Source organism: Cicer arietinum, chromosome 6 (assembly GCF_000331145.2).
Source record: "Cicer arietinum cultivar CDC Frontier isolate Library 1 chromosome 6, Cicar.CDCFrontier_v2.0, whole genome shotgun sequence".
NCBI lineage: Eukaryota > Viridiplantae > Streptophyta > Magnoliopsida > Fabales > Fabaceae > Cicer > Cicer arietinum.
Window position 1 is genome coordinate 10782405 of NC_021165.2, and position 22090 is coordinate 10804494.

Genomic DNA, 22090 nt, shown 5'->3' on the forward strand with positions numbered 1-22090 from the left:
CTGGTGGTAGAAAATCTTGAATTCGTACGAAGAGCTTGGAACATTTTCTCATATGTTGATTCCAATTTGAAACTTCTAGGAGAAAGGGAAATGAGAGCAAGGCACTTCAGCAGTGTCCGTGCACACATTTATTTGGTGTTTATGATTCGAGATGCATGCCACAATTTTCAAGGATAATTTTTTTCTGCTGGTTTTATGATAAAATAGTCGTTTACTCTTTATATCTTAGGTGATAGCTATTTCAAAGTGATTTCTTTGCTAAACATCAGGATGATTTTCTAGTTAATTAGATTGTCTTGGTTTTCTGTAGGCATAAATTCATTTCTGGAAGCACCTGAAGAAATTTTCAATTTAGTAAGAATTCCGTCCTTTATTGGTTAGCAATCTTGTATCTTGTACTTTTTTTTGTGATGTCTCTAAATTTTATACTTTACCAAGACTAAATAAAACACATGAAAGATAACTATCAAATTTATGATAATCATATGCCCCTTTATATGATACTAAAGGGTGGCATACTCTTCAATAAGGACTATAACAAATTGAAGTAACAACTTACATTAAGGGTTCTTGACAGAGCAATTTTTGACTGGCCATAGAAGTAGCCGATGCCACCTAATAAGCTTCCAACAGCTGCCTCACCAACAGAAATGGATTCTGAATCCACCTGGAAAACCACTAATATGATAAAGAATTTACTTCTACTATGCATAGACTTCTAAATGAATTTACTCAATCATATGAAACTTGAGAGATTCAGAATACATCGAAAGACCAAACCAGGCTAATACATCATTGATTTAGACAAAGTGAAATAACATACTAAATAAGCCAAAAAACAATAAACTTGGTACCTTCTCAGCCAAATTGAAAATTTTCTCAATCTTTTCATCAAATGCCTGTTCTTTATATTTCAGTTCATTGGATAGTGAGGCTCCTAACATTGAACAGAAGAACAAAAATTTACACACTGACTTTGTGAACATTTATGTTAACTAAATATTAGTAAAGAGTAGCCTCATTCTCTTAAAACTAAAATAATATTTATACATTAAACATCCTAAGAGTCAAAACCAAAAATGAATTTGAACACAAAATCGGCATATCTTCCAAATTTAAGTCATTACAATTTACATTAAAGAAAATAAATAAGCAACATAATTGTATAAATCCCCATGTTATCCGTCAACTTGAGAAGGTTTTCAAAGCAATGAACCACTCTTGCAACAAAGTAAAAAATTAAATCTTTTCTCCCTTTTCATGAATGCACATAAATATACACACCATATTTTTTTTAAGTACAATATACAAGTGGTAAAAACCTGTAAGACCATTGATGCGCTCTTCTACTCTTGAACTTTCTGAATCAATTCCAGAGATAAACACAATATCTGTAGTGAAAGGAAGCCCACCAGTAATCTGCAGCGTGAAGTAAAATAAGGAGCGGTTAAGTTTATTCTGTCCCAATAAAATGAGAAAATTTTGGTTTTGGTCTGTGTAAAACTTTTGCTTTGGTTATCATCCCTCTTTGAAATTATTGTTGTCGGTCCTTATAAAATGGGCAAACTTAAGTTTTGGTCCCTATAATTTTTTTCCTTTAGTTTTCATACCTCTAAAATCATTTTTTTTAATTCCTAAAATATATTTTTAGGCAAATAATTAGAATTCGATTTAGGACTTGATAAAAAAATGTTTAAATGCACTTTTAGTCCCCTTATTTTCGCTGATTTAAGATTTTGGTCCCCCATTTCCAAATCCGGAAATATAGTCCCCTAACTTTTAAAACTTCATAGATTTTTCCGACCACTTAATTTTGAACTTATTTTTATTATGTGTCATGTCAAATAACAAGCTGGCAAGTCATTAGGTGATGTATCAATACATATTTTTTGGAAAATATGATTTTGATAGGGTTTTACATTTTTGTTTTCATTTTAAGTTTTCATTTTTTAAAACAATACTTTATGACGTGAAAAATAAAATAATATGATTTAATGCACGTATTTATTCCCATACCACCCTGTGACTTGCGAGCAGATTATTCAACTAAACATGTCAGCAAAAACAAGCCCCAAATTTGGTGGTAGGTGAAATCTGAAATTTTAAAAATTAAAGCACTATATTCCTGGAGTTAAAATTTGGGGTCCAAAATCATAAATCAACTAAAATAGGGAGATCAATAGTACATTTAAGCCCAAAAAAGTTAAGGGAATTACATGCTAACAAGGCACCACAAACATCATTGGATGATCAATTGATCTTCCATAGATACATAAACAGTTTACAGATAACAGTAGGGACCAAAAATATGGATTTCAAATTTTAGGGTTGAAAACCAAAGAAATTTTATGAGGACCAACACCAAAATTCACTTAATTTATGAGGACCAAAACCAAATTCACTTGTAGAAAAAGAAAAGTACAAGTGAGTTATGGCATAAAAATCAAATAGGAAAGATGCTTTCAAAACACAATTAGGTTGTGTGTCTATACACAAACAAATGTGTGTACGAGCTTTATTAAAATGGGTCTCAGAAAGTGCATATGTTCTGTTACCTGAAAAACTAACACATTAGGAGAATCATCTGATGAGTCAGATAGCTGCAATTGAGCATGTTTTCTTATCTACCAAGACATGCACATAAGCAGAGATATCAGCAAAACCCTCCAAATATTTATCAGCACGTATCTTCTATTACAAGAAAATTATATCAGTAGGTAAATTGAATAGAAATACCCTAACATACTTGTGATGCAAGATTTTCCTCAGCAAGATCAGACAAATTGTGAAAGTGAGGTGTGTGAAATCCAGAGTAATGCAGTTTTAGATCATCCTAGAAAAGAAAAACATAAGAAAGTGAGTAATGATATTAGGCATAACATTACAGATAATCAAGAATGAAAAATAGGTCTAAAAATCTGCATCTAGACAGATAGAAAAGAAACTAAATAAAAGCACATTATATGTGTTGAGATATGTCGAGATATCCCATATTTCCTGTATATAAATATTCCCTCTTTCCTCGCAAACTTTCTCTGATGTAATTATTAATTAGGAAAGCTTAAGATATAGGTCGTAGGTACCGAATTTAATCCCTATAATCAATGGATCATAGTTGCACATTTTTCATTATAAAAATCACAAGGCTAAGAGTTAATCTTTCAAGCAAATCAATATCAATTTCAAGGTCATATTCAAGTTGCTAACAAAGCAACATGGAGGGTGTTCACGGTTGAGGCAATATAGGACATACCCAAGACAAGTACTATTAGGTCTAATGGTGGTAGTACGAACAAGATATTCTTAAATATTTAATCATAATACCATTTTCGAGCATTACCTTTGACTTTAAATGCAGCTGCCAATCTCCAATGTCTGTTCGAGAGCCAGATGCAAGTAAAGAACTCTCAAGAATGTTCAAGTTTTCTCTACCTACATCAAGAACATTACCACCTTCATCAGCCAAATAGAAAAAGAGCTGGCCACCTCTCCCAATTTCCTCATTCCACTTAGACCTGGGTTTGGACCAAAAGAACAAAGTCGTCCAATCGATAAAAATTATTGAATATAGCAATACTGAGAGATACAGATACTCATACAGGGAAACAAACCGGCCCCTACCTACTTTTCAATAAGGAAAAATTAGACACAAAGTTGGTCTGCCATAGTATATATACCAAAGTGATTCGAAATTAATAGCATCACTTACTTATCAATCTTCACATCAATTCGAACTGCCCAGTCCCCTCCATAACCACTGCCATCCCCCTTTGATTTTAAAAACTCGGTAGTCAGGATCATGCCATGGTCAACCAGTACTTGATTCCCATAATCACGTCCATTATGCTTTATCCAACCATAAGCACTTAATTCATCCTCATGTCTGCAAACATGCCTCAAGTGATTACTGCCATCCTTCACACCAATCCACATCAATCCAGCCATCAAAGATTGTGGAGTCCTGACATAAACACACAAGCATGCCCCAGAAAAAACACAGAAATAAGTGAGAGCCATATATGTTGTTGTCATCGGCATCCCACACACACAATCGAAGTCAAATATATAAACACCAATTTATGTGGAATAAACCATTAATTTAGTTTTGAAAGCATCACTCTCTCTCTCCAATTCCGTCCCTTAAAGTGCATTGAATCCGTCATTTGAGGGACTAAATTGGAGATAGTGATACTTCAAGGATTAAATTGATGGTTTATTCAATTTTTGTGTGATGCACGATTTGTGCACCATTATTAGTACAAAATCACTCAAATAGTCTCTGCTTTCTTTTCAGTGAAAACAAAATAAAATTGTGTAGACACGTAGTTATTTTATCAATAAATATATAAATAAGGTCATATTTGAATAAACAGATTAATTAAGTATCCATAATATAAGCACTATTCTATAAACTATCCGGAATAGCATATTTAGAAATAAGCTAAAAAGTCTTTCAAGTAAGATAAACTCAAATAATATATTTGAACATGTCGTAGTGGAAACACACCACACTCATGCAAAAACAAAAATCATGTATGTTTCAGAGACAGTGAAATCATACCTAGCACGAATTCCAAGATAGAGATGGGGACGATAGGTTCCCCAATACAAGCTCTCTCTGTGCTCACCTTGAAACTGCAACAACAACAACAACACCGAACCGATTCATTCACATAAACCAAATAAATTTATAAAAGCAAAATAGAAAAAAGGATTAAGAGTGATGATGAAATGCAAGAAGTTTGAAGTTGACCTGAGGAAGGTCCATGATCTTTGGTGCGGGAAACGGCGTAATGACGCGAGGAATATGAGGTTCTGATACGGAATTAACGAGGTGACGAATGAGAAACAAGATGATGAAGAATGCGAAGAAGGCGAGAAGAACTTTGATGCTGAATAACGGAAATGAGCTTCCATATTTGGTTCTGCTTCTGTTACGGTTAATACTTTCTTGGAGAGAATCGGCGTCGGGTTCAGAGGAGGAGGATCTTACTCTGCTCCGAGCGGTTGTTCTTCCACTTCCGCTCATTTCTAGTTGATCGATCGTTGAGTTGACTAACGGAGCAGAGTAGTGATGTTCTAGTTACTTACAGTTACTAGTTATAGAGCAGTGCGCGGGTTATATAATTATAGATTAAATATTTAAATACTCCCTCGTAGCTTTTTATAAACATATCATATTTCATACAATTTTGCTTATCCACAAATATTCAAAATACCATTTCATTGTTTGTCGCATTCTTAAAATTTATTTTTTTATCTTTTTCTCTTCGTTAACATCTCCCACCTTATAATATTTATAATATTTGACGCTCCTATTACATGTACATAACTTATGCATCATAATTTTTATTTATTTATATCTTACATAATTCGCTCGTAATTTATACTATATAAGTTTATTTTTCATATTGTGGTTAAAGTCATCAACAAGATACATTTATTGATTTACATTTGAGTTCGTTTTTTTTTTAATATGAGAATTTTACGTGATCTGAATTTACGTATGTTGTAAATAATATATTGTATCTAAACTTAAATTATGTATATTTACATTGCTTATTTTCACATATAGGACAATTTAAAAAATTACATGTGATACGTAAATACAGTTCACGTTCAATTCACGTATGCTATTAAGTTTAAAGATTTACATGCGCTAAATGAATATAATTCACGTAAATGTATGTCAATTTAGTTCAAACCGACGTTGTTTCATTTTTCGTCTTGGTTCGGTGTTTGTTTGATTATTTGTCCTATTGTGGTATTCATTTAATTTAGATTGACAGATTATAGAGGCATGAGTATTCCAATCATTTTAACTTTGTCACAATATTAAATTGGATGTTGGTAAGTATGTTCGGAGATTCATCCATTTCGCTTTTAGAGATGTTGAATTTGTATTTGTATTTGATATATTCCATTGATTTGAATAAATGAATATCATTTTCTTTTTGTCGAAAAAATAATATATAATTAAAGAGAAGTTGACATCTTGCTAATGAGATTTAATTAACAATTAATTAAGAAATTTTCAATTTGAATTTTGATTAAATAATTTTTTTTTTTTTGTATTTTACTTACCTTCGATGACCTTCAACCGAACTACAAATTATTAAGATTTTATCCTCTTATGGGTAAAAAAAAAAAAGTTGATACCTCTTCAAAAAAAATTGATATTATAATCAAAAGTATATATTTTATGAAATACTGTTAATAAATTTCTTTTTGTATACAAATGTATTTAGCTAGTGTGAGACTCATGTTGGAAAATTATTTATTATGAAAGTATATATATAATATATTTAAATTGGGTAAAGGAAAATTATTATTAAGAATAATTGTATTAATGGTCCTTTTACAACTCTATTTCTTGAGGTTCAAACTCTTGTCAAAACTCTTGTCATTAAGCAAATACCTCCTAAACGTATACAAATATATATAATATTTTAATTTCAATAACAATATGCATGGAAATTTGTATGAGAAATATATATTAAAAAATATATATATGTCAAAGTCTGATACTAATATGAGTAAAACTTGATATAGTTTATAGAATCTTTTTAAAATATTTATAGTTTCAATGATCTATTTGATAACTTCTTAAAAAATCAAAGACTATTTATGTGGTTTACTCATTATGGCTGAAACCTTTCGATTATGATCGGCAAACTGCCAATTTTAATTAAAGATCAAGACGGAAAGTGAGGAATTTGAATGTTTGACTAAACTAAAATAAATTGTCACCGAGATCCGACAAGAGTATGTAAGAAACTTTCGTAGATATTTCTTTCCCTTTTTTTTTCACGAGACTTTTCCTTTGTTGCTTTATTCTTCGTTTATGCTATGTTTGGATTTTGTATTTCTCACGTCTGAAGACACGTTATACAAGAAACTACACTTTCAAGCTTTTGCTTACCGCATGATGGCAGTGTACAACGGGTTAAATATCAAAGATATAATATGTGATTACATAATGTGGATCATTGTGGGGGTCACCTTTAAATATTTTATGTTTTTACTTTTTACATAAAAAATTGTTAAAACAATTTATGATTTGTGCAAGAAACATTTACCTACTAGTATATGTATATTAATACATTTCAACTACATCGTCTCCAAGGCGTAGCTTGAATAATTAAGTTTAAATTCTAGCCATAACATATTGCCTCGTGGTACTTTTGAATGAAAGCTGAGAAAAGAGCATGTGTTGTCTTAAATTGTGTCATATGCTTCCGCCATGATTAATACTACAACTGATGTCCAACCTGTAAATGGATGTGCCCCTTTTCCATTTCCCTTAATCTGATCGTACTGCTCCCACAAAAATCCAGTCTGTTGATAATTGCGTACTATATTTCTGCATTACCGAGGAAAGACAACGTTTTAAAGACCAATCAATGAGATATTATATTTTGACAAAAATTTGACAACAATTTGAATGATTAGTATTGTTTAAATATGTGGTTAATTATGTTTAATTGACGGTTAATGAATTTCATAGGATATCACAACTCATTAATCATCAAATGAACGTAATGAACCACAAAGTTGAATGTCATTAACCACAGTTTTTTAGAGTTAATCAATCATTCAAATTGTGTTCAGATATACATGATTTCAAGTATTTGAATATATATGATATTCACTAACCATTTCATGTGTTCAAAATATACACATAAAAATTATGGTTAATAACGTTTAACATTGTGAAATAATTATGTTCAATTAACCATTCATTAAACGTAATTAACCATGTATTTGACATGCCTTAACAATTTAAATTGTTGGCCAGTTTTGTTGTCACACCACAACGCCCAATCAATACCTTTAACCAATATTTCAGCCTAATCAAACAATACCTAATTAAATTGCTCCTCAACTCTTTGTACATGGCTTTAGCTTTGTCCTGATATGGCCCACTCTCTGCAAGATTCAACCTACACATTAGTTTCAAGAAGCAATGAATAAAGTGGAATATATGCAGATATACCTTTGGAGTAATGGTGGAGCGCTGAAAGAACTCTGTAATTCATGTTTATCCAAATTGTGCCTCTCCAATATGGAGCATCATGTTCTGTGTTGTATTTCATGTACAAGGAACTGCAGAATAAAAATATATCATTTTTGGTCACTCAAGTAATCAACGTATGCTGAATAAGGTCACTCAAATTTAATCCATTAGAGAGTAGGCTGATGAGACCTTGTTTTGGCAAGAGAACGTAGACCATAGTCAGTCCATAATAGGCTGCGATTTGAAATGAGTTCAAGCTGCTTTTCCAGAATCAATGATCCCTGAATGAGATAGTAAGATTGAAAAAATGACAAATATTAGTAATTAGTAGTAGTTATAAATCTTTAGTAAGGAGAGTTGAACCCAATATCTCTCCAACCCTTATATTCTTCCTTCAAATCACCTTATCACTCTTTAAAAATGCATCTAATTGTGCAATGAACCAAAAAGGATGAACTTAGCACAGAAAATCATGATATTCAGAATTAAGTGCATTACTTACAGATGAAATGATTCTCCCCATGAATGGAAAGAAACTGACATATCCGATTTGAGGAACCAGTCTCAATACAGGCCTCTCCAAAACTTCTCGGACAAGCTGGCGAGTAGCATGATTGTGTCCCACTTTCAATTCTTTCCATTTAAGTTGAACCTATCTTGGTTAAGCATGTAAAGAAAAGCTCATTCTCAGACATGAAAAGGGAATCCCATGCATTGTTAATCTTGCAACGGTAAGAATACAAATATTAAACATAAATAACTGGACAACATACCTTTTCCGAATGATTTCCAAAATCAAAGTAAGCACCATAGGCGTCATCAAAATGCAACTGAATGGGACATAATGAAATATCAACAGCAGAGATGCATAATGAAATATCAAGGTGTGCAACAGCTCTGAAGAAAGGAAGAGGGGGAGCGCAGGCAAATACCTGGTTCAGTAACTCAATATCTGATAGCAATTTAGCAGTAGAACCATAACTCTGCATCATTTCATTCAATATATTAATCAAATTAGGTGATTTCACTAACTTCAGCCAACATTTATTTTTAAATTGTACCCTGCCAGGTTTGGTTTCCTTATTCAAAAACTGTTCAATGGAATGCATACATTCTGCTGCAAGTAACACCCAACATCTAAGATCCAAGTGGCGTTCATCTGCACTTGGGTGAGAAGCACGCGGGTAATCATCGAATCCAGAGGACAGCGTCTGGAAGTGCCAGAAATTATGTTAGTTAGAAGCATATGTCTTTGTTCAGGACAGAGAAAGCTTTGTCATAATCGACCAACATAGTTACAGATCACTCTGTACTGTGATCTCAAAGAAACAACATAACTGCAAGAGAGTATAGGTTTCAGACTCACCCAGGGCCTGTGTCAATGACATTCAACTTTTTAGTAACAACAGCGAAAGCCGTCCAATATGCTTAATCTTTCTAGAAAAATAAGACTTATTGTATTAAGTAGGTTTTATCCTGTTGTCATAGCATTCTATATATATCTCATCCATGAATACATTAGCATTAGCTTTAGTTTTAAGCATGCCAACAGCTGTTTCGGCTGAGACAATTGAGATTGAAATTATACGTAAGGTCAGACAGTATTGTCCTATTGTTAGAACTTTCTGTTTTACAAATGCATATTACAACCTGAGGATTTAATTCAAATGTTGTCACATTGTCCCGTCCATGCCAATAGTAGCTGCTCATCTGTTCCCCTATATTAAAAAGATATAATAAATATACAAGCTTAGAAAGAAACAATCTATTTCCAATGCTCCAGCGTCCACATTTGCAGTATAGTATATACCTGACTGAGTTATATTCAACCATTGGAACCATGCTTCTAATCGACCAAAGGCACACTCCAGGAACAGAGAGATCTCACTTCTATCCATCGCATTAAACTCACTATTCTTCAAGGCATTGATTATACCTGTAAAAACATGTTTTTGGTTACTTTGGTTGGGAAATAGATAACTATCTTTTGGTGGGGTGCACAGAATTTACAGAAACAAAAATATCTAAGTTACTGCATAATTGTGTAACTGTAACCCAAGGGGTGCATTACTGGTGCATTTTTTATCTTTTATACCCCATGATCACATAAATTGCCTTCATTCTTAAGGATATATTTTTAGTTATTTCACGCATTAACTGATTTTTCAAAACTAAGAAAGTAATGAAAATAGCATCAAAATCTAAAAGATTGCTTTCCAGCAGCCCCCATATATTTTAAGATGGATTCAATATTACCAAACTAATTTTAGTCATGCTTCAGTTCTAAAGCAATATTTATAAATATACGCACTTCGCATAAATTGTCAAAGAGTTTCCTTAAATGTACAACTTTCGGATTGTTCAAAGCTCTTTGGCTTGCTTGAACTTGCTAATAGGATCATATTTGTATCCTTCTTTTAGAAATAATGATTCTCATAAGCCATAATTAGGGAAAAAATAATAATATAATAGCGGAAAATAGAAAAAGGAACATTAACATATACCACTTAATGCTAAAAGCATAGTTGGAGGATTTCCATTTGTTGGATGCTGAGGAACATATTCTTCTGGGACCCTACTGCAAGTACAGAAGAATCTTTGTCACAAGGATAGCTAAAAAGATAGTGCAATCATTTAAGAAAAAAAAATGTTTAATACTAAACCTTAATGCTTCAGCCCCCAGAATTTGTTCTCGTGGTATCCACCCATCAATGTTAATCAAATCCAACCAGTGTCCAATGATATCCAATGAAATATGAATATCCCAACGCCTGCTTAACGTGCATAAGTGCAAATAAAGCAAATTTACTGAAAGATGATTTGTTTGTTGGATAGTACTAGCAGTAAATCTTGCGCAGTCAAGATAATACGACACTTATCGGCATTTTAGGAGAATTTGAAACAAGAAAATAATAATAGTGGTGGTGATGGTGGTGGTCATGCACATTGTTATTAGCACTGGAAACTAACCAGATTAGAAGTTGATGAAAACCTTCATCCCATAAAAATCCTCTAGGGAAGGTTGATCGACATGGTACAGCTGTGTAAAGCTCAGCAGGCCAATATGATATATAAGGAACGTGTTCTTTATGCTGCAAAGGAAAACAACCCACTGCATATTTGTCTGATTTCTAAATTGCGGACAGCTTACTTAAAGTTTAAAAGGATAGTAATATGATGATGTAGATAGGAAAAATAGACCCACTTACTGCAATTAATTAAAGAATAACAAAGCCACACTGCTAGGATGAAGAGTTTCATGAGTAGTAACTAGTAAGGAAAATAACTGCAGATTGAATTGATACAGACAAAGCAACTAACACCGGATCTCTTTTCCAGCCTAAACTCATTTTTCTGACACACCAGAGTTTTCAAGGATTTTTTTTTCTGCTGGTGTGGGATAAAATTGTCTTTAATCGGTGACTGGAAACAAATAAAGAAATTTCATATTAGACAGAAGTCATTTTTGGTGGTTAGCAATCCTCTGTTCTTGTACTTTCTTGTCTCTAAAAAATTTACTCTTTGCCAACAGAAAAATAAAATGCATGAAAGATAATGCTAAAATTCAGTGTATGTTTTTATTATTTCTTGATTGTGCAACATCCCAGGCTAATTGTTAGTGGTCCTTCTCAATACAACTTTCTAGACATTGAATGTAATAATTGGAGTATCATTATGAATAGAAAGGTGTTTGATCTTATTAGACACACAAGAATCACACATAAACTACTCTAATTTTACATGGTATAGAGCAAATTCTGATTCTGTGACCTGTCTTTGTGGTTTACTGCCGCCGTCAGCGGCGGCATTTGCCGCCACAGTGGTAGCCTTTCTAGCAGCCATCCACACCACTACCACTGTCTCAGTACCGCCACCACTGTGTACCCTTGCTCTGTCACCGCGTGTCTTCTTTCCAGTGTGCCACCACTGTCAACTCTGCATTTTTCCAGCTGCACCATAACCAATATTTTTCCATATTTCTATCCTTGTTTACATTGTTACAGCTGTGCCAACATCAGTTGCACCTTTTCCAATGCGACCCACTGTCCAAAATCACCACACACCGCCGTAATCCTCCAGAGAGCACGGAGGTGCTTTTCCTGTCGCCAACTGACACCGCACGCATGTCCACCTTTTTTGCGCGTGGGTCTCACGCGCCTCCACCAAAATATGCTTGTGCACCTATCTCTAGCCACCTCATTTCATCGTCGGCTGTCACAGACGCCTCTCGGCAAGCTTTTGCGGGTCTTTTCATCAGTTGGTGATTTTTCAGCAATCTTTCAACTCCCCTTTTCGCACTATATTTGTTGTGATAAATTGGTTTCAATGACAAGGTACCATATGCTCAGACAATCGTTTTAATCCCACTGGTGGTGACCATATTCCCATATATGAATCATATTAGTGACGTTGTTTATTCCCACCGACTATCAAACTGGTGGTGACTCTATTCCCACGTATGAATCATATCAGCGGCGCATTTTATTCTCACTGATGATCAATCCAATGGCGACTATTTTTCCACACATGAATAATTGATGGGGCCTTCTCAAACTAGTTCAACAGTTGTCAAACTTAGCTTCAATGTTTTTATTATCCTTGATTGTGCAACCTCCTAGGCTAATTGTTAGTAGTCCTAGTCAATACAACTTCTTAGACATTGAATGTAATTATTGCAGCATCATTATAAATAGAAAGGTGTGTGATCTCATTAAACACACAATCAATACATACATTACTCTCAATTTACAATAACTCTTATATTTATGATAATCATATGTCAAAAAATTTATAATTATGATAATCACATGTCAAGTTAGGTGTTATTAAAAGGTGATACTCTATGTCCCAAAATAATTGAGTCATTTGTTCATTTTCACACATATTAAGAAAAACGTATAAATGAAACAGAGAGAATACCACTTTTACCAAATTATCCTAGTTGAATATTGATGCACTATCAGTGTCATAAATGTACAATGAGAGATAGTACATTGAAAATGATGTAAGTAGTATTAATTAATGGTATTATTGGAAAAAAAGTGTATTGAAAATTGAAAGGGTCATCCATTTTAGGACAAATTTTTTTTTGCAAATGAGTTAATTATTTTAAGATGGGGTAGTATAAAGAACAAACTGAATTAACTTACGTTTGGGTTTCCTGACAGAGCAATTTTTGACTGGCCGTAGAAGTAACCGATTCCACCTAACAAGTTTCCAACAGCAGCCTTGCCAACAGAAATGGAATCTGAATCCACCTGGAAATCCACTGATATGATAAAGAATTTATTTCTATCAAATACCCGCTCTGTCACTTAGTATAAGATTCATTTACCTAATTCACGAGTTTTATGAAAAATTGTTAATTTGGTTTATAGTAATAAATTTATCAATAATGTATATTAATTTCTCAAAATTGCCTCAATAATTATTGGCCTCATGATCGCACTATCTTATTTGCACTAGAGGAAGAGCGAGTGTTTATCTTTCCTATGTACAAAATAAATAAGGATATTATTATAAAGAAATAATTAATGTATTGAATAATATAAAAGGATTCTTATAAAAAGAGTCAGACAAATCTAAAAAATGAGTATTATATTTATGGACGAAGGGAGTATAAACTTCTAAATGAATTTACTCAACCAAATGAAACACGAGAGAATCAGAACAAATTTAAATACCAAACAAGAAGAATAAACTATAAAATATGAGAAAATTAGATAAAAGAATCAATAAGCCAAAGAACAACAAACTTAGTACCTTATCAGCCAAATTGAATATTTTCTCAATCTTTTCATCAAATGCCTGCTCTTTATATTTCAGTTCGTTGGACAATGAGATACCTAACGTTGAGCAGAAGAACAAACATACAACTATACACAGGCTTAGCACACTAATGCCAATGAAAATGAATATTTATATAAATTCAGTAAAGAGTAGCCTGCTCTCTTTAGTGTATAGAATATATTAACACATATGCGTTCTAAGAGAGATATCGAAAACAAAAACAAGTGAATCTGAAAGTAAAGCAGACTTATCATCCAAATTTCAGCCATTACATTAATGAACAAAAATTAGCAAGGCATTTGTATAAGCATTTATATTTTCTATCAACTTGAGAAGTAAGTTTTCTGAACAATGACCGACTCTTTGTAACAAAGAAATAGTAATCAATGTGGGATAGAAAAGATAAATATACCCTTCAAACTTAAGGACAAACACCACAGAGAAGTGAGGGAAAAACCTGTAAGACTGTTGAGACGTTCTTCTACTCTTGAACTTTCTGAATTAGTTTCTGAGACAAGTATAATATCTGATGTGAAAGGGAACCCACCTATAATCTGTGGGCATGAATTAAAATCAAATGAAAAACACATGTGGCAACAAATGAGATGTTTTTGGGAACATGTTACGATTAACAGCACCATTAAGAGAGGTTCAGATCTAAATGGTTTGTTAGACTTGGTTTATGACAGGTAATGCATGTAATTAACCCAATCAGAAACAAGTTTGGACTTTTGGTAGTTGTAATTATTGTTGTGTGTGAAATAGATATAAAAAGATTGAGAGAGGGGGGAGAGTGAAACTCGTAAATTTTAAATGGGTCTCAGAAGGTGTGTGGATTTTCTATTACCTGAAAGACCAACACATTTGGTAAATCATCTGAGGAGTCAGGTAGCTGCATTCGGCCATGCTTTCTTCTCTAACATTACATGTGCATCAAAGCAAAAATAAAAAAAGAACACCCCAACAAAATATTTTGTGACCATAAACTTTTGCTTGGCGGGTAAATTACGAGACAAATTGAATTGAAATTCCCTTTACATACTTGTGTCACAAGAGTTTCCTCAACAAGATCAGACAAATTGTGAAAGTAAGGTGTGTGAAATCCAGAATAATGCAGCTCCAGATCATCCTGACAAAGAAAAAACAAGAAAGTGGATAATGTACCATATGTAAGATTGAAGATGGTCAAGAGTGACAATTATTACATTTCAACATTTGACATGAGAGGAAATGGTTTATAATGATTAATTAAAGGTCAAACTGTCAAAGGAAAAAGGAAGTCTGGAAATTTGCATTAGGCACATTACAGGTTTCTTCAAGGAAGTAGTATAAGCCAATAACAAGCAATTAATTGATAAACTATAATAATATTCCCAACAGCAGTAGTACAAAGAACAGAGTGTTGAACATTTAACCATAACACCATTTCCTAGCATTACCGATGATTTTAAATGTAGCTGCCAGTCTCCAATGTCTATTCGAGAGCCAGACGCAAGTAAAGAATCCTCGTGAACGTTCAAGTTTTGACTACTTAAATGTAGAGCATTGCCACCCTCATCAGCCAAATAGAAAAAGAGTTGGGCACTACTCTCATGTTTCTTATTCCACTTAGACCTGAGGTTGATCACAAGAACAAAGCCCTTTTAAAAATAAAAACCACTCAATAGAGCAAATGCAGAAACTCAAACAGGTTACCAATAAAAAAAATTAGAAAACGTTATCTTTGGACTGGAGAGACTAATTGGAAAAAGTAAGATCAGTGAAGTTTTTAATGTATGTTATCATCAATTCAGGAGATAAATCAAACCAAATGATAAAATTGATTTAAAGTTTACACAAGGAAATCACCAATAAAGAGAAACTATAAACAAAATTTATCTGCCTTAAAAACTTGTGTGAAAATGAAAGTAACTAGGAGTTAATAACATAACTTATTACCTATCAACTTGCACATCAAGTCGAACTGCCCAATCCCCTCCGTAACCACTGCCTTCTCCTTTTGATTTTAAAAAGGAAGTATTCAAAATCATGCCATGATCAACCAGTACCTGATGCCCAAAATCACGTCCATCATGCTTTATCCATCCATAAGCACTTAGATCATCTTCTTGTTTACAAACATGCCGCAAGTGGTACGAGTCATCCTCCACATAGTTCCACATTAATCCAGCCATCAAAGATTGTGGAGTCCTATCATAACCCACACCCCCAAAATAACATAAAAAGTGAATGAATCTCCCATTTTTATTTACTAAACTGTATTATTGATTATTTTTTAACTACGGTAAATCCTTGTGCAGACATTTTGCTGGTTTTTATCAACGAATGAACCAAAATAAAATACACACCTCATCTATATAGCATCGAAACTTTAAATTGAATATGTGTCCACTTAATTATTACCATATTTCATTTTTTCTAATTATTATTGATATCTACACATTATGTCCAGTGTATGTGTTAGTGTTTCACTTATCAGTTCAAATTGTATTTCATTTCATATTATACGATAAAATTAAATAACAGAAAAGAAAAGATATTTGAACAAATGTCCAACATGTATTTTTATACGGTTTTTCATTTTTTTTCAGTAATTTTTTCTCTCCTCGGTTTCTGCACACAATCATCTCCTAGTACTATTTTTATACTCGAAAAATAACACTGCTCGTTTAATAATACCTGGCACGAATTCCGAGATAGATATGGGGACGATAAGTTCCCCAATACAAACTCTCCTTGTGCTTACCTTGAAACTGCAACAACAACAAAACCGAACTGATTCATCTAACTCTGAAAAGAAAGAAGAAATAAAAGAGACAAGATCGAATTGGAAGTTGAAGTTAACCTGAGAAAGGTCCGTTAACTTTGGCGCGGGAAATGGTGTGATGACGCGAGGCAGACGAGGTTCTGCGGTAGAGTTTACGAGATGACTGATAAGAAACAAGATGATCGTGATGATGATGAAGAGTGCTGAGAAGTTCATGGTGAACGTCTTTGAGCTTCTTTTGTTGTTCTCCTGCTTCTGTTCCGATTAAAACTTTGCCTCCTTTTCGCGGGAAGAATTGTTGTCGGTTTCGAATTCGAATAACGATTTCACTCTACTCCGCTAGTTATTCTTCTACTTCCGGTCACCGGCGATAAACGACGTTATATATTTTTTTCAAAAATAAAAATAAAATAAAAAATGAAGAGTTTGTTACGTGGAGGGAGAATGCCTTATACGATCAGTCCAAAAACGTCTACTTTTTCTGTGGGTTTGTTTTTTACTAATTTACTTTTTTTTGTTGTCTTTGTATAATTAAAAATTAACTAATTGTTAGGTTTCAATCCGATTCAAATTTAAAATCGCAATTGATTTAATTATGGTTGAATTAACTAATTCTATTTATTATTTTTACAATACTCTCCCGTTAGTTTAAAATTTCGTTTTTCTCCTAAATAAAATAGTTTTCCAATAATAATTATTGTTTTACTTGTGAAACAAGTTTTATGAAGAATAATTTAAATAATATAATTGACTTTTATTAATTTAAATAAATTAAATGCGATTAGCTGCTTTTTAAAAGGTGTGATGTAACATTTTTAATATATAATATCGAATGGGAGTACACACGAAATTATGGAAAATTTTGTTTGTCTGTTTTTACAATGGAGTTTTACTTTTTGTATATTTTTAGTATGAACGATTTCACATTGTTACAATAGTTTTTTTAAAGGGTGTGAGGTAGTTGTAATTGACTTTTAATCATGTATATAACTTTAGAATTGTAATGGTTTGTAATTGATTGACGTAAAATTTAATAATATATAAATTAAATGTTTTAACATATTTCATTCCATCAAAATATCTTTAATTATTTCATTTAAATTTTTTAAAAAATAATTTTTATAGTATTTTATATTTTTATTATAACATTTTCGAAAAATGAATTTTAAAAATAATGTTTCAAATGAAAGATTAGTTTAAATAATTTATCTTAAAATATTATTTTAAATATTTCATAAATATACTATAATACTGTTTAGATAATAGAATTTTAAAATGTTATTAAAATTAAAAGCTATTTTGAAAAGTTCTTCGTACAAATTATTTTTTTAAATGTCTTTTTTTTAATGTGATTTTTATCGTGTTAAAATTTATAATAATAAATATCTAAATTATTAAATTTTAAAATTAATCAACAATAAATGACTATAAAACAACTTATACTATTTTTAAATAAATTTTTTCATAAAAATTATTTATAAAAATATAAAATCAATATCACTTTTTAAAAACCTTTAATAAAAAAAGGAATTATCTCTTATAGTGAGTGATCCTCTTTATTTCTCAAAAACATGAAAAGTAATTAACAATGTTCTATATTTTTCAAAAACATGAAAAGTTAATTAACAATAGTTTGAGTGTGTAAAAGTCTAGTTATATAAAATAAATGAGCAAAAAAAAAAATATGTTAACGTCAAATTAAAGTGGTGCTCAAATTGTACCCATTCTTATTGAATAAGGGTGATAATAATTTGATCCACATCCGTTAAGTATCCACAAAATTTTCATCATGGGTACAATAAATATCCGCACTAAAAATATAAGTTCAGATAATTGCACATACATTTAAATGGGTACAAGCATTCTACTATTCACTTCACCCTCAAAATCTAATAAGAATAAAATAATATATTAAATTTTAAGATATTTTTAATATATGACCAATACACATTAGAAATACAAAATTAAACTATTCAACGAGAAGTAAAACAATTAAGCACAAATAATGTTAATGCACTATAAGAGTTGAAAGAACAATAGGTTATACTTATAATAAAATTATTTTATATATAATTTGATTCACCTATATGAAAAAAAATTAATATGTTTAATAAGATTTGCATTCAAAACATGCGAACGAATACAAGTTTTATTTTTTGATTTTTAAATTATCAATGTCACTGCAAACCAAATTAAATTGATTATTTGACATATTACATGACTACGTGCAAAAACGTCACTGGTTAGCGTAATTGATTGCATTCATAGGAAGCGCACTCGATAGTTCAAACTAATTTAAAACATTATACTTCACGGATAAAAAAATAGGGCACACAAAGAACAAATGACATATTGTTTCAACTTATTCACAATCTGCTATACATTGTTGATCTTCTAAATAAATAATTTATCGATAAAACAAATTATCATTTGTATGCAACCTATTCTAAAACAACTTTCATACAAATAATATGATATTTTTAATTGAATAAAATGATGTCACACTAATGTTTTTTTTAAGTTATTTGTTGCATATGGAATTAAATTACAATAGTGGAATAAGAGCACACGTCTTATATAACTTACGTAAAAGGAATATCATGTTTTTGAATTTTGTTGTTGTTGTCTTAGAGCATCTTCAACGGTATATAAATGCGTTCGTCCGCCAAGGTGTAATAACGTAAAATTTAGTTTTTTGTTAGTTCACCGTTGGAGTTGTATCATTACGGTACTGTTAGGAAGGAACGATATTTCATGGCGGTTACATTTTTTTTTTTTATAATTAATTTACCAATTAATAATAATAAATATATCACGCTTGATGGTGGACCCTATCCAATAAACATCTAAATTCATTGTTGAAGTAAAAAATGAATAAATTATTTCAAAATGAGGTAGCATGATAAACTCCATTTAATAAATCCATATTAAATTTACCGTTAGAGATACTCTTAGACACATAGATATCTTAGTACTCATTCATATCCTCTTCCAGAAAAAAGTACTCATTTGTATGTTGGTGTGCATAATATACTTCCCAATATATGAATGAACATTTAAAAATTATCAAATTGTTTCTTTATAATAATTTTATTTTGCTTTGACCTAGTATGATTTTGTTGGTTTTAGATGTATTTGATGCAATCAAATCGACTTAAATGGAACAATATAAATTGTATCATAAAAGAATGATCAGTAAAAGATAATAAAAAAAATTAATATTTTTTTCACTCAGGATTTGAATGTGAAAATTTCAAGGAACCATGCTCCTTACCACTAGGACTAATAGGTGGTGATTGGTCATATACCAAAAATATAAATAAAAAAAAGTAAAATAGATGTTGATTGATTATCTTATCTTTAAACTTTGTCTAAATAGATGTTTAGCCTAAGTTCCAATTCGAATATTAAAATTAATTCAGTCTACATCTAAGATTAGTTAAGTATAAACAATTCCTCTAACTTTATCAACAACAAAAAAAAGTCGTCTAAATTGATTCTCTTGCTATTAGGCCGAATCAAAATTGTTCCTTTTAGTATACAAATGTGTAACCTTTTTGTTTTAATAAGTTTTCCTAAAAGCACATAGTAGCAAAACCTTTTTATAAAAACCAAAAGGCAAAATAAGACAACAACAAAAAAAAAAAAGGCAATGGCTTTTCGCGTCAGCACAATCATGTAAAATTACGACAACTTTATTTTTGGATTGGAAATTAAACCACAATCTGGTATGTATATATATTGCACATTATTATTTATAACTCTTGTATTTGAACAACTTTAATTTAAATATATATTTAACATTTTATTTTAAATCTAGTTATTTTTAATTATATTATTCTTTTTATATATTTTTCTTTTAAAGTGTATAATTAATAAATAGATGTACAATGAATATTATTTAATTAATTATACAATTTTTATATTCAAATATGTTTAATTTTATATATTAATTTAATATTTTATATTCTTTTTTATATTAAATTATTAAAATATCATATTTATTACATATTTTATTATTATTATTATAATTCTCAACGTGTAAATTGAATTTTAATATACATTAAATAATTTACGTGTAACATTTCATCTATGTTTCTAGTGACGTTGGCTTTCTCTTTCTAGTGTTATTATTATTATTATTTTAATGTCATAAAGTTAGCACACAAAAATTGTTAAACAAAATTTTGTTCTTAAATAAACCAAATACACCAAAATGCCCTTACCGGACCGACGACTTAGAAGATAAACCTAAAAAATAATTGTTTTAGATTTTAAAAATAAATAAATTTTTACATAAAAATTGTATTTAATAAAAATATCTAATATTGTGATATTTTTAAATTTAAAAATAATAAAATTTTATCTAGAATTAATATTATAAAAATAAATGTTGAATTAATATTATAAAATTTAATATTTTATTAAAATAATATTCGACTTTATATTTAAATTTGTCTCGGGTATTTCTATATCTCGAGCCGGTTCAACCTATACCAAGCGATGAACTCTTTTAATCGCCAATAAACGCACTTTCGAATCCCAACCACTCATATATAGCAGACCATACTTTATAGGAAAATGACCAACAAAAACAAGTGGCTGCATGTCTCATGCTACATGGAACATTAATTTAATGGACCGTCAACTACATATCACTTTTTTTATATTTTATTTTATATGTGAAGCATGAATTTAACTACATTTATCACTTTTTAACTGGAAAAACCATAAGCTTTGGGGTGAAAAATTGAATGCTCGTGAAAGGAGGTTGGCATAGCCGTATTGCTTCAATTTTGATCTCTATATTTTCTAAATTACAAAATTTTGGTTAGATCTAGACTAACTTTACATGTGATAGAACTATTTCCATCAATAATGTTAGTAATATATTCTTCAACATTATTTTTAATAGTTAAAATTTATAATGGTATGTTTTTAAATTTTAATTTAACCGATAAATGTTAATATTATTGTTATGAATTTAAATTCAAGACTTATAGTTATGATAAAATTTATCGTCTCTTTTAAAAATAAAAACAAAAAATTATAATAATCCCAATAAATATAAATATAAAACATGATTGTTCGTGTGATCATTTGACTAAATTTCATATAACACTTTAGTCTTTTATTTGTTTATTTTTTTATTTGATCCTTTATTTAATTTTAAGTAAATAGTTTGATCTTTTTATGTTTTAAAATGTTAACAATGTTATATTTTATTTACAAAAATTTATCAAAATTTTCAAACAAAACTCATAAAATTAATTATCATCTTCAATATAATGCAAATTTCATCAAGTTTATAACTCAAATATTCAAATAAACTCATATTTTATTTTTTTATATTTTCGAATTTTTGCAATAAAATTAAATAAATAATAAAATCAAAAAGAAAAACAAATGACTAAAATATTATCTAAAATTAAATTAAAAGATTACAGTACCTAAATATAACTCACACAATTTAATGTGATTCACGTGCATTTTAATTATATATATATATATATATA

General features: G+C 30.7%; 2 protein-coding genes across 4 annotated transcripts in view; both read right to left on the bottom strand.

The window, feature by feature from the left end:
- The window catches only part of LOC113783889 (mannosyl-oligosaccharide glucosidase GCS1-like), a 12604-nt gene extending 7468 nt beyond the window's left edge, over positions 1-5136 (bottom strand). The window contains exons 1-9 of one of the 2 annotated variants that reach the window (XR_003473255.2): positions 4754-5136; positions 4562-4635; positions 3710-3961; positions 3341-3515; positions 2747-2833; positions 2556-2624; positions 1323-1419; positions 855-937; positions 560-667 (exon numbers count right to left, since the gene is read on the bottom strand). Coding sequence is in view for 1 of the 2 variants with exons in the window: in XM_004504399.4 (XP_004504456.1) it covers positions 560-667; positions 855-937; positions 1323-1419; positions 2556-2624; positions 2747-2833; positions 3341-3515; positions 3710-3961; positions 4562-4635; positions 4754-5029 (1221 nt within the window). In the remaining variant the exon portion in view is untranslated. The remainder of the gene's footprint in view (positions 1-559; positions 668-854; positions 938-1322; positions 1420-2555; positions 2625-2746; positions 2834-3340; positions 3516-3709; positions 3962-4561; positions 4636-4753) is intronic. The other variant, XM_004504399.4, reaches the window with a different exon arrangement.
- Positions 5137-6946: 1810 nt separating this feature from the next.
- On the bottom strand, positions 6947-17012 carry LOC101497432 (mannosyl-oligosaccharide glucosidase GCS1-like). 2 transcript variants are annotated; one of them, XM_012716908.3, is made up of 22 exons: positions 16653-17012; positions 16487-16560; positions 15746-15997; positions 15247-15421; positions 14850-14936; positions 14655-14723; positions 14265-14361; positions 13781-13893; positions 13168-13275; positions 10988-11109; positions 10681-10788; positions 10522-10595; positions 9828-9953; positions 9668-9735; positions 9079-9228; positions 8950-9000; positions 8791-8847; positions 8520-8669; positions 8207-8298; positions 7997-8106; positions 7866-7929; positions 6947-7363 (listed from the first exon to the last, which is right to left on the bottom strand). In XM_012716908.3, the coding sequence occupies exons 1-22, from the start codon at positions 16788-16790 to the stop codon at positions 7219-7221; spliced, it is 2430 nt and encodes an 809-aa protein (XP_012572362.1). In that variant the 5' UTR covers positions 16791-17012; the 3' UTR covers positions 6947-7218. The 2 variants fall into 2 exon arrangements, with proteins under 2 accessions (XP_012572362.1, XP_004504461.1); XM_004504404.4 differs by having other exon boundaries at positions 13781-13863; positions 16653-17010.
- Between the last annotated feature and the right edge of the window lie 5078 nt (positions 17013-22090).

Bases quoted from the DNA above. Each gene is read 5' to 3' on its own strand.
- LOC101497432 (XM_012716908.3), bottom strand. From the start codon at position 16,790: ATGAACTTCTCAGCACTCTTCATCATCATCACGATCATCTTGTTTCTT. The intron at 9,954-10,521 runs GTATATGTTAAT...ATGTTTTTACAG, and splicing joins TATGCTTTTAGCATTAAGTG to GTATAATCAATGCCTTGAAG. The intron at 8,299-8,519 runs GTAAGTAATGCA...TATCTCATTCAG, and splicing joins TGGGGAGAATCATTTCATCT to GGATCATTGATTCTGGAAAA.